We start from the raw sequence: 13,611 nt of genomic DNA, 5'->3' as shown, positions 1-13,611 counted from the left end.
GAATCTGGCAGTTATGTCATGTCACTGTACATATTTTGTCCAGACTTTGACACCCTTGCAAGGAGAGGGGACGAGGCTCATTGTTCACATGAACACCGTGTCTTGGAAAGACAAAGACGGGCCCGTTCACATATCGCGTTTTTTGCGCGCTCAAGTTTGTTATTTCAGATGTTCGCGCTCATAATGGAAGCGAAAGACGTGGTCAGGCATCTGATTGACTCGTCAAACGCATGCGTTTCGACTGCCAAGGGACTCGCGATTTGTCATAAAAGCGCGCGTTCTTAACGTGCGCTTTGTGGTCACGGAAAAAGCGCGTCAGAAACGCGCGTTTTTTCCATCAAAACGTGCGTCCTCGACGTGTGATCTGCTATTTAAATGATATTGTTTCTGTCTGAAGGTGTTTTATGCCTCTGAAGTGTTTTTGTAACAAGAAAAGAAAAACAACTCTCGGTTTCAAGTTCACTGTTTTTTATTTCAGCACCTCGGACAGTCCCTTAATCCCTTCGTTCGAGACACATCTCGCAAATTTTCCAGTTGTAATTCCGGTAACACTTTACAATAAAGTTTCAAACTTTATTTTTTTTTTAATGCAAAAACCACACATTTCTGGCGCGCGTTTTCCGTGACCACAAAGTGCACGTTAAGAATGCGCGCTTTTATGGCAAATCGCAAAAAAAAAAACTTTTAAGAGAGTGCCGCAAGGTCATTTGACTAAAACCAACCGGTCAGCTTCGGTCTTTCCGTATTAACAACTTCGAAAGCTCGGCCGAACAGCTGATCATAGCTGTACAGTGCGGTTTTTATTTCTCATCTCCATAAATATAGCCTACTAAACCCTAGATTCAGGCCCACCTCGACTTAATCCAGGCCCACCCATCTGTCACGTTCTGCATCCGCCACTGGGCAGCAGGCTATCATTCTCTCTGGTTTGGAGCAGGTAGGCTAACTTAAGCAATTCATGACCATATCATGTCAACCGTATGCAATGCATCACAATGTAGGCCCATGAAATAACCAGTGAATTGAATACTAAGTTAGTGAATTCACTAAGACCGCACATGTGCCTGATCACTGTAAATGTTAAATTCTGTGAGGATGGATGAAGGATGATCGGCATCAAGTAGGCCACCAAGTGCATTACAGACCACAGCGCTTTGGTGCCCTAAAAGGCATACACATGGCTTATTCATTCTCCTAACCAAAGCCTACTCACATACTTAATGACCTTAACTTGACAGCTCTACACTACGGCTAGCCTGCTACGCTATGGTAAATGTCTTTTTACTTCATGTCTTTTTACTTCTAGCACAAGGTGAGTCGCAGACGACCACGTGGGCCTGACACTGAGATTACTAAGAGGAAGTACACCTTCAAGTACCATGTGCAACAAGGAGGCCAAAGACTTGCTGTTTGTAAGCTCACATTTATGTCAGTCTTTCAACTGACCAACAGTCGCCTACAGGCAAGTTTTATATAGCCTAGCGTTTTCCGTTTGATACATTGTCCATAACATATTTATTTAAAGTTACTTATCTTTGAAAAGGTTATTCAAGAAAAGTTAGGCATTCAGTCTGAGGGAACAGAGCAGGTAGCTAAAGTCAGGTCTCCATTAGAGGACTTCAGAGGAAAACATAAGAACAGGTAAGTAAAAAAAAAAAAAATCTTGAAGGACCTCATGCTCTCGTCCTGTTAGTTTTTAAAGCTGCACCATTGTCAGCATCCATTGCCCAACAATATTCCCTGGTCTAATGGTGCTAGTGGTAAAGTGCTATGCAAATGTAATGTATGATTATTCTTTGTATCATTACAACATGTGGATCTTAAAGGGATACTTAAGCTCTGGAAAGATTAATGTTTATTTAAAATGGGTCATTTATGTAGTAGAAATGTGAAATAATTTTTTAATTTGGAGCCTTCTAGACCTGAGAAAAGCCAGAAAATGTATTTTTGATTAATGGGGATGAAAGACAACAACTCCCAGATTGCAATGCTAAAACACACATCAATCAATCACATGTTTAGCATCCATGTAAACACTACATTCAGATTCACAAATCGGAATAAGTTCAGTTAGATTGAAACAAAAGGTGTGCATGTAAACAATGACGATTTTTGCGTCAGAGGATTTTTTCCAGACAAAAAATACATAAATCTCTCATCTCAGGGGGATATGAGGGAGGAAAGCATGGTAATTCGAAAATACTAAAAAGAATTCGGTTTTCTAATGATACAAAGCTTAATGCTAAATCCTGAAGTATCCCTTTAATGACTGTATGTGAAAAACAAAATCCTATAGTTTAGAGGAATGTTTAGAATTATACATTTATGGTCACAGAAACAATGCAATTGTGCAAAACAGACCAGCATAGTTTATTATATTTCCCTTGTTCATGAGTTGTGTTGTTTATTTTTTAGGCCTCATAGCATTCATCCTGCAGTGAGAGAGGGGATAAGAGAGCATATCTTGAGCTTCCCACGCCAACCGAACCACTACTCACGGATGAAGGGAGATGTGGAGAGGGAGTACCTGAGCCCTGATTTAAACCTGCTCCGCATGTTCCGCCTGTACAAGGAACACAATCCAACATCCACTGCAAAGTTCTGGCTCTATAGGGACCTCTTCAAGCAGCAGAACCTCAGTTTTGGGCAGCCAAAAAGTGACACTTGTGCAAAATGTGACGCCCTGTTCTCAAAATTAACAGCTGCTACAACAGATGGAGAAAGGTTGAAGATCGCAGCCGAGAGTGAGCTTCACCACCGGAAAGCTGAAAAAGCATACACCCAGTTGCAGGCTGACACAGAGTGGGCCAAAGCCAATGATGACTGCCATGTCATTTGTATCGACATTCAGGGGGTAGTGAACACGCCAAACCTGACACACTCCCAACATGTACTATCAACGGCAACTGGCCAACTACAACCTCTGTATCCAGGAGATGGGCACTGACGATCTTCCTACAATGTGCCTCTGGCATGAGGGCATTGCTCCAAGAGGTTCCATTGAGGTGGCAAGCTGTCTTTTGAAGTGGGCAGAAACATCTTTCGCTCCCCTAGTCCAGGCAAAGGAACAGAAGCTCGTCATCTATAGTGACCGATGCTGTGGGCAGAACAACAACTGGCGAGTCCTAAACCTCATGGCCCTGCTCGTATCTAGAGGGTACTTCAGTCAGAGAGAGCAGAAGTTCATGGTGTCTGTTCACTCCTTCCTTCCCTGTGACCGTTCCTTTGCCACGCTGGACAAGAGGCGTAAGGTGTCCACACTCCACACCCCCAGCGATGTCGCCGAGATGATCCGTGGAGCCAGGCAGCAGCATCCATTCAAAGCCATTGAGATGAAATGTCCGGACTTCAAGCAGCTCCCTGATGCAACATTAAAGCGTCCAGACCTGGCTGATGGAAGACCTGGCTGATCACCAAACAGAGGAAGAATCAACCACCTCCAGCTCCCTTGTTCTCCACCACGTATGCTCGTGCTTATGAGGACCCTCTGCCCGTCAAGAAGGAGAAGCACCGGGATCTTATGAAAATGCTAGCCTACATGCCAGCGGAGGCCCAAGCATTTTATTCGACATTAGAATGCGAAGAGTAGCCTGGTATGTGTAGGTCATGTGCAGGGTAAGGTGGGGTATATTGTGTATATAGTGTAAAAGTAATCATAATTGTAGTTGTAGCTTATCTTGTATGCCTTATCTTATGTTGTATAATAGGAATAGTTATTTATTTAGTAAATGAATGAATGGGGTGATTGATGAAATGTATTATAAAATGGTAAACTAGCATATGGAACCATAGCATGGAATGATGATGATGTATGTCTGTATTGTTTACAGTTATTACTGTTGTTTATTGTTTGTATGTATTGTTGATTGTATGTACGGTTTATTGTTTATACTGACGTTTGTTTTCTGTACTATAAGTAGGCCTATGTATTGTTCATTGTTCATACTGTATTGTCCGTGTTTTTGTTCTGTGATTTACGTTGGCAAAAAATAAAAGAAATTGAAAGAAAGAAATGCTTAATATTTTCTTTAAGGTTCTTTTACTGTATTAAAACTAAGATAAAGGAATCAAATCTCCAGTGTTTTAAAGTGATATGATGAATTGGACTTATACTGTTATTCCACATTAACTGGACATACACTGTTCTTCCACATTCCAGAAATGAAACTTTTTATTTTTAAGATTGATACTAAAAAATCTTATCTCATTAGAATTGTGAAGCTTTTGTTAACTATCTTCAAGTCAAAAAAAAAATAATAATATAATATTCAGAATCCAAATAAAAAAATGTTATTATTCAAAATTTGAAAATATGGACTTATATGGTTCTTCGTCTCAAGCCCTCATATGAATATCAAAGATTGGTTTCAGCAACTTGTTTTTCCCTTAATCAATTTAATGTTTTTGGACTAATCTGTTCATTTATGGTTCAATTACTCACTCATAAAGACAGTCACTTGTCGCCACCTACTGGCTAAATGATGCAAGTTGCGCAAACACAGACAAAGCAGAGTGATACAAACAGTGAAAACTCCCAGTTCTGATACTGGTATTCGAACATATTCGAGGACCATATACAAATATTAATACAATACTACTATTATGGAATTATATTTTATAGTTGCTTGTGTTGTTAAATTGAGCTTATACTTTCCACTGTAATTAGCAAGAACATGTATATGTGTTAAATAGGAATACATTGTAATAATGTTAATCTCATGGGCACAGTATGCAACTCCTGCTCTTCCTCTCTCATCTCCATCACAATCACACTTCTCGCAGTCTCCTAATCCTTATATGTAGGCCTATATCTTATCTTCCCAAAGCTGAGCTTTGATTGATACAGTCTTTGCAAACTGATTGTTTCTGTTACTCGTTTAAAAATTATATTGTAAACAGTTGTTTAGTTTAGCTATACTTACATCGCAAAGGCCAGATTCGCACTATATGACCGTTAACTGAAAACTTTAAAGCCCTAAAGCCTACTCTTTTTTTTTCTTCATCTTGCCTGGGAAAACAAGCGAGAGTTGCAACAGCGTCGCTCTTTATTTGGGCGGACTTTTCACGCATCTACATGTAAAATAACGAACCTTTATGTATTCACATAAACATGTGAATGGCCCCTAAAGCAGCTCAGATGAAGTCAGTTATCGATAAGCAATATCATTGCAGCATCATCAAAGTAGAGTTAACATTAGGCAATTATTTTACAACCTTCATTATATGCACTTATTAGTAGGGGTCGACCGATATATCGCCACGGCCGAGATATGGCTTTTTAAAAATATCGGCATCGGCTGATAAGTTTTTCTGATTGGGCTATGTGTTGGAAGCGGGACTTTTATTTTGACGGCGCTGCAGACTTTTATTTTGACGGGCGGCATTGAGAACACCAGCACCTGAGAAGTGAACGGCAGCGCCTGAATCTGATCACACAGTAGTAGTGGGAAGTTCGGATCATTTTACTGACTCGGATCTTTGAGTCTCGTTCAGCAAAAAGAACGAATCTTTTTTCGAGTCATTTCGTTCATTTCAGCATAATATAATTAAAATGGCATGTTAAATATCCCAACACATCTAGTACTTACGAAAACGTTGATTACATTTGTAAAAAGAATAAAAATAAACTATAGGGTAATGCAGCCAAAGCCAAATTATAAGAAACCGACATGTTTTATTAATTGATTAGTTGTTGGGTCTTAAGTTCAGGCTATTGCAGTCTGATTCTGTTAGTTCACCTCACCTCCTGATCCGAGACCTTCTTTCCTTTGCAACTTCATATTTATCAGGTTAGTTCTCCTCTCGTGTCTCGAGACATTAGCTGTCGACTCGCCAGTGTCTGACTCGGATCTGTCAGCTGGGCTGACCGTGCCGTGTGTGTGATGCAGCAGGGCCGGAAATAGAAATGATTAGTTCATCTTTCGAGTCTCGAGTTCGGGTTCGAGTCTTTCGTTCTTCCTGTCAGTCCATAGAGACTATGCTGTCAGTAGCGGAAAGAGAAATGATTAGTTCATCTCTCGAGTCTCGAGTTCGGGTTCGAGTCTTTCGTTCTTCCTGTCAGTCCATAGAGACTATGCTGTCAGTAGCGGAAAGAGAAATGATTAGTTCATCTCTCGAGTCTCGAGTTCGGGTTCGAGTCTTTCGTTCTTCCTGTCAGTCCATAGAGACTATGCTGTCAGTAGCGGAAAGAGAAATGATTAGTTCATCTCTCGAGTCTCGAGTTCGGGTTCGAGTCTCGAGTTCTTCATGTCAGTCCATAGAGGCTATGCTGTAAGTACCGGACAGAGAAATGATTAGTTCATTTTCTTCGAGTCTCGAGTTCGGGTTTTAAATCCTTTGTTCTTTTGTCACGTGACCGCTGTTATCTCGCATCAAATACAACATTATATTCGTATTATTGACAGCATCTGAATGTATATTGTTTTATATTTAGGAATTAAAATACAAAATATGTGCAAAACATTATCTGTAAAATAAAAGTTCCATCTTATATTGTCCCTGTCCTTCTCTTTTCTAAATGTTTCTTGTACATCTGTGGTATGTTTTATTATATATTATACATTAATTAAGTACTATCATATTTAATACCTTAACTATGTGCCTGTTTGTAAAAAGGTTGTAAATTAGTAGGCTATTCAATACGGTGACAAGTCACGTGACAAAAGAACGAAGGACTCAAACCCGAAGACTCGAAAAAATGAACTAATCATTTCTCTTTCCGGTATTGACAGCATAGCCTCTATTGGACTGACAGGAAGAACGAAAGACTCGGACCCGGCCGAACCCGAACTCGAGACTCGAAATATGAACTAATCAATTCTCTTTCCGGTATTGACAGCATAGCCTCTATGGACTGACAGGAAGAATGAAAGACTCGGACCCGTCCCGAACCCGAAGACTCGAGAGAGATGAACTAATCATTTCTGTTTCCAGTACAGATTCAGAACCCATATGTTGCGCAATGGGCATGCGCGGTTGACACAAAATGAACGAATCACTCTCTGAGACAACTCGGTAGTCCCGAGTCATATTAAAGATTCGTTCAAAATGAACGAATCGTTCATGAACGACACATCACTATCACACAGCGCTCGCTCACATTCTCCGTCTCTCTGTCAGTCATATCTAATACTTTGTTAGACAGAACCGGTGGCTACAGAACTGGTAATCAAAGAAAGTAAATGGTATGCGAAAAAGTAATGCGTTTGCTTTTATATTATTTGTAACCAAAAAGGCAAACAATCATGCTAAAATACTTTCTCATTTACCGTCAACATTCAGCAAATGCGCATCTACATAATTTAAACAAATCTCTGAATATCTAATAAACATTTAATTTCATAAACATTGCAGATTTAATCGAATCCAGCTGTGATATGTTGTGAAGTGTGCATTTGTAGCCTGCATAAACGTGTTCCTGCGAGTGACGGTCCGTGCGAAGTGAGTAAATGTGAACAGAAGATCAGCTTCACAGGAGACGCGATCGAAAAACTTTAAATCCTTCCATTTTAAAATATCCTGTGCTATATCCAGTTGCCCACTGTGTCATATTCATGTCGTTTTCACTGTGTGCTGTATGAAAAATTAGCGTTACCTTGTCAAAAGTCAAAGTAAAAAAATTAATTCACATATTTCCTTTTTATTCACATATTCATATATTTTTAAACAATTACTTTATTTGTGAAAAATACTGTAATAGGATTGCAGAGTCAAGAAGTTGCCATCTAAAGTATAGGGCCTAAGTATATTTATTTTAAATATGTTTAAATATTTATTAAATTTATCTAATTTATTAAATATTGATTTTTATAAATATAAAGTGTGTGTGTATATATATTATGTGTGTGTGTGTGTGTGTGTGTGTATATATATATATATATGTTTGATATATAAATATCGGCTTTATATCGGCCTCCCTGCTCTCTAAGATATCGGCATCGGCCATCAAAAAACCCATATCGGTCGACCACTACTTATTAGGACCTCTATGGTGGGTAAAGCCCTGGGCATGAGCAAGATAGGATCATATATCGGGAGACATATACTCCATATGTCTCCAGATATATGATCCTAATCGTCAGACATGATTTTGACCACTTCATTATGTTTTGTATTGTACAAAGCCTTTCTTTAAAGTGAATTTCGTTTTGTATAAATTATATCTTAATTGTAATCGATGTTTCATCAACCAATTGCCTAGATTTAATAAATGAGAAGCAAATATAGCAGACAATATAATCAGGACATGGAGGCACCAACAAGATATTGCACGTGGACTGGAGTGCGTCTCATAAATGAACTGAAACTCAGCTCATACATAGTAGGTACTTCACAGGCATGATGATATATAGCCTACTACAGTTGGACATTTTTGTGTAATTATATTTATTAAACGTGTAGAATACTTTCCATACCGTTACATATAGTATTATAAATTCAGACGTTCATGATATAAAAAAATAAACATATTAGAATAGCTTTTCAAATGGAGTGAACACTGAGCAGTTTTTCCGTGAGCGGGAATTGAAAATTCGGAGTGGATCGGGAGCGGATTGATAACAGAACGCTTAGAGTGGAGAGAAGAACGTGCTTTAGCTCCACTCCAGGCTTTGATCACATCCCCCTCAGCAGGGTGAATACACCTCGTCCTTCCTTAATATAAGACCTATTCAAACTAAAATTAAGACATTTATTACACTATTTGAAAAACGTAAGCATATTTACGGCCTTCAAATTATGAAAAGTGAATTTAAGACATAAGGACAAGTGGGAACCCAGATATTGACAGAAATACGTCGTAGACTCTGCAATTAACAGAAATATGTTGTAGCGACAGAGAACTTTAATCCCTGTATAAAATAATTACAAGGTATTTCCCTCATAACAAGTGCACAATACAAAATGCTTGCATTGATGAATCTACATTTATTGTACCATAGGTTTAAATCAGGTTTAAGGTTTTGTAGCAGGTGTTGGATAAAAATGCGGCTGTTAATTACTATAAATTACTATTTGTTTTAATTGCCTGTATAAAGATGTACTAAATAGTACTGTGTTTGAGATGAAATTATGTTTTTATAACAGTAATCCATAGTAAATCACAAAAATGTGTAAGGCTCACCGTTTCTGGACATCATCCTCCAGCAGCTGTAATTTGTAGTATGAATTTGTCCCTCTAACAATGTCCACGAGACCCAGAGTGGCACTGTAAATCTTTCCATTCTGATCCAGAACGTGAGCACAGTCTTCCAGACCTGAGCAATTCAATCATGAATAAGGCATTTCACAATCAATATATATCAAAATATAGTATATTGACTTTGAATGAGTTATGGGAAAAAGGACTCTAACCTGAGGCAGGATCTACGGCTGCCCCTCCTTTCACTGTCAGTTTCATTTTCTTTGATTTGCTTTCACCTGGAGAAATAAAAAGTATTATTCAGCAAAAATAATTATTATAGTTAAATATCATGTAGGCGTGTTTCTGAAATCTGTCTGAAAGTGCATTTATGCATGTATATGCGGATTTCAAAAATAAAAAATGCTTAACAACCCTAGCCTGGTCCTATCACACTCTCATACATTTAATTTGTACAGAGAGTCTGGCTACTCCCCATTGACAAGCGTTAACTTCCTTGAAGGCAGGTACTCTGTTGAAGTTTAAAACTATTGGATCTGCCCAGAGCCACTCTCGATCGGCCATAACCAATCGCAAACGTTTGGTCGTGACTAAACTAGCGCAAGACCTCAACGTCATCATTCTCAGCCACTCCCTCTGTTCGCTGATTGGACTGGTAAAAAATTGGCCGGAAAAACCCTGCGAATATACCACAAGCCCAGACGAGGTACTGAAGGAAAATGAAAATTGAGCGGAAGTATGTAGGAGGGCGGAGCCAGGCTAAAACAACCCTAGAACACAACTACAATAAATTCTAATTGAAAGAAACCCTGTTTATTTCTTAATGAATGTCCATGGTTTAATAATTGAAAATTACTAATATTATATATTATAAATAATAATAATAAACTTAAATATTTTCATTTAATATAGAATGATTATAATATATTAAATAATTATATAACATTTCATATATATTTAATATACTGTACATTTTAATAAAATAATATTAATATCAAAGCTTAAAGTGTTTTACCCAATCAACCCCCCCCCCCAAAATAATTTCCATATTTTGTTTCAATCTCAAATATTTTATACAATTGAAGTTAAATGCTTTGCAAATATAAATAATCAATAAAAATAAAATCTCATGCAAAAAAAAAAATGCTTCATAAGAAGAGTTACAGAAAAATTTAAATACAATAAAATAAAACATCTCTCTAACCTTTTTCCTCTTTGACTCTGCCGGTACTCTTTGAGGAATGAGCTCCAGTGGATTTGGAGGCCGCGGTTGCAGCCTGTGCCTCGACTTTAACTTCAGCACCCCAAGGGGAGATGCTGTGCAGGGAGATGAGCTCCTGGAGGGCCTTGCCGGACTCCTTGATGTCAGTGAGGAAGTCCTCTGCCACCACACGCACACCTGCGTCCCTCACCTCCTCCATCTTCTTACTCATTTTTTCTATCTCCTCTGAGACGCAAGAAGAACAGAGAGGGTTATTAAGGAGTTTCGAAGTGACAAGCCAAAAAATAAATAAGCTGGCGAAAAATCATAAGGGACAAATTTATTAATTGGCAAGTAGAAGCAGATCGCCTATTCCTGTGAGAACATACTGGCCTATATAGGACACCTAGTTAACACACACACCTCATTTTATATTACAGACTCTTAAAAGTAAAGGTTCCAAAAGGGTTTTTTTTTTCAGCATAGCCATAGAAGAACCATTTTTGGTTCTCCAAAGAACCTTTTAGTGAACAGTTCTTAAAAGTGTAAAGAACATTTAAATAATATAAAGAATCTTTTGTCCAGTGCCAAGGTTCCATGGATGTTAAAGCATTCTTCATGGAACCATCAATGCCACTATTAAAGAATCTTTATTTTTAAGAGTGTATTGGGCATTACTTAATTTAATCAGTGCAAACCAGCTAAACACACAATTAGTCTATTTAGCAAGGAAGCTCACTAGAGTTTGTAAAGAGTTACAGAGCATCACTCACTCTTGCTGCTGAGGCAGAGAGCAGATTTGTTGGCGGTGCCTGTGATTTTTCCTCCCAGTTCTTCCACTGCATTTTTCAGCTCATCTTTGTTCTTGCTTAGTTTTCCCACGGCCAGCAGCTTCAGTCCTGTCAGAGGCTTATCTAGAGAATACATTTAGACAAAAAACATTCTTAGTTTATAGAAAATTTTAAAGAGCAGAGCAATCCTTAACAACCTGCTTGCCAAATTATCAGTTCCTGAGAGAATATTAAATAATACAAGTGATAGACTGAAGCAGATTGTCCAATATCTGGCCATTTTCAGATCACCCAGGCTCAGTAGCGGCGCCAGGAATTTGATTGTAGGTGGGCCTCCAGAAAACTGGATGGGCCAGTTAAAATAAGCAACAAAAAAAACGGGTTCCCTTTCATCTGCGTTTCAGCACTTTTCTGCAGCACTGGACAACTCGAGGTATTGCACACTTTCTCAGTTTATGGCCAGCAATACTGTTATGTTTAAGGACATTATGGAATTAAGATAATGTCTGTACTATGTTATGATTGTACTGTACAATTAAATACAATCGTTGCTGACTTTGCAGTCTGAACACTTTACCTCAGATCGTCCCTTAACTGAATGAATTGAGAATATCAGCTGAAAATCCGATAACATCAGCAATTTTCATTCAAGCAGCGGATTTCTGTAAATGAATATAAAACTAAATGTATATTGCAGCACAGGGTTTAAGTCAGTATATACATTAACAACGATTTGAGACAAATACATTTAAATTTAATATAAAACAAATGGCGCTCTGTGGCGCGGCAGGATTTTGAACAAGGTCCTGAGCCACTGCTGGGCGCCGCAGACAGACGACAAATGGCGTCGCTGGTACACTTATAGAGAATAAAGTGTTCGAATTTTAAAGACGCGGCGCTGCGCTTCTCGTTTGGTGTGCGACCCCCTTAAGTCACACGTGGGGTAGAAGCCGCTGATTGGTTGAGAAGCTTTCACTCAAAGCTTTCCTCGGGCTGCTTATTGGATGAACTGCTAGAATGAAAATCACTCACTACTCACTATAGGCCTGGGTCAAAATGGGCGGGCCCGGGGCCCAATGGTAGCGCCGCGGGTGGCCAGGCTTCCATCCACATGTTTTATATGCATCAAGATGTGAATAAAACTTTCATTGTTGCATGAACTGTCCCTTTAAGTAAACAACAAAATTAATGTAGCTTTCATTTAATTTCAGCAATATTTGTCAGTATTATTGACAAATGAAAATATTTATCATTAACTGAAATAAAACTTCAGTTAGTTGCCAAGGCAGCATTTCTAATTTTTGTTTAAGTTAATTTACTAAAACATGTTATTTTAGTATCATCGATATACTAGTTAAATTATTATTTTGAATTTTTATTTGAAGATTTTTATTTTATTAAATATGTCTTAACTGTTTTTATTCATTTTTTTTTAGTTTCAGTTATTTTAGTACATCAAGTTAAACTAAATGAAAACCAGGAATTTTGCCTTTGCAACTAGCTGAAATAAAATAAGTTTAATTTCTAAAAGTTATATTTTAATTAAAGTAACAAAGGTTATGGTTTAGTTTTAGTTAACTATAATAACTCTGGTATTAAAATGACTAAAACTGAATTAAAATAATGCTAAATTAGAATATAAACAATTTTAAAAAAATGAAAAAAAGCACTTAAAATTATTAATTACACTGAAATGAAATGACAGCTGAAAATAGTCAAAGCTATCTCAAAACATACTACAATAACCTATAAAAAATACAAAAATAATTTTGCTTACATCTGATAAGCTTTCATTATTTGTGTGGGCATCCGCTGTTGACCCATACTGATCCCCTAAATCAGTGTTTCCCAACCTTTTTTTAGTCATGGCACCCTTAGAAAAGTTGCTAAATTTTGTGGCGATCTTCCCTTAGGTCTGCAATTTGTTCTTGTACTTGCAGTGGCATGCCTTTTGAACTTTCCAGTCCTGATGAACTCCAAGGATCAAGGACCCAGTCAAACTCAGCATAAGTCTCAACTGGAAAATAAAAGTTGAACCTCTCCTCAAGGACTTTCAGATGCTGGGTGATAAGCCCAATGAGTTTGCTGTTTGAGTGTGCATTGCACAAGGGAAACATATCAAGTTGGACCTTTTCAACAAAAGAACGCCAGAGGGTGAGCTTGGACCTGAAGCTTTGCAATTTGTCGGTAGAAGTGAGAATATTTTCATCTTTGCCTTGCATTTTTGTGTTCAGGTCATTGAGATGCTTAAAAACATCGGCGAGATATGCAAGTTTTGAACACCATTCCATGTCTGCAATTAACTCAGCATATCCTGAATTCTCCTGATTAAGGAACGTTTTTAACTCTTCCAAAACCTTGCCACGTGATAGCCATCGAACGGCTGTATGTAATAACAAGCTCTGATGTTCCGCTCCCATTTCCTCTCATAAAATCGAAAATAGACGGCTCTTCAGTGGGCGTGCCTTGATAAAATTAAC

General features: G+C 38.1%; 1 protein-coding gene and 1 long non-coding RNA gene across 2 annotated transcripts in view; one reads left to right on the top strand and one right to left on the bottom strand.

Annotated features, from left to right (window-relative positions):
• Positions 1-13,611, bottom strand: part of parp1 (poly (ADP-ribose) polymerase 1) — a 50,499-nt gene that overhangs the window by 12,795 nt on the left and 24,093 nt on the right. The window contains exons 9-12 of the mRNA XM_077221191.1: positions 11,114-11,254; positions 10,344-10,586; positions 9,352-9,417; positions 9,122-9,254 (exon numbers count right to left, since the gene is read on the bottom strand). Of these exons, the coding sequence (XP_077077306.1) occupies positions 9,122-9,254; positions 9,352-9,417; positions 10,344-10,586; positions 11,114-11,254 (583 nt within the window). The remainder of the gene's footprint in view (positions 1-9,121; positions 9,255-9,351; positions 9,418-10,343; positions 10,587-11,113; positions 11,255-13,611) is intronic.
• LOC143728856 (uncharacterized) lies at positions 902-2,855 on the top strand. Its single transcript, XR_013199907.1, has 3 exons — positions 902-937; positions 1,307-1,462; positions 2,416-2,855. It is a non-coding gene; the product is annotated as an uncharacterized LOC143728856 (long non-coding RNA).

The sequence above is a fragment of the Siphateles boraxobius genome, unplaced genomic scaffold (genome assembly GCF_051911475.1).
Source record: "Siphateles boraxobius isolate OS27281-9 unplaced genomic scaffold, OSU_SipBor_1 8, whole genome shotgun sequence".
Taxonomy (NCBI): Eukaryota; Metazoa; Chordata; class Actinopteri; order Cypriniformes; family Leuciscidae; genus Siphateles; species Siphateles boraxobius.
This window is presented reverse-complemented; position numbering and strand designations above follow the sequence as displayed.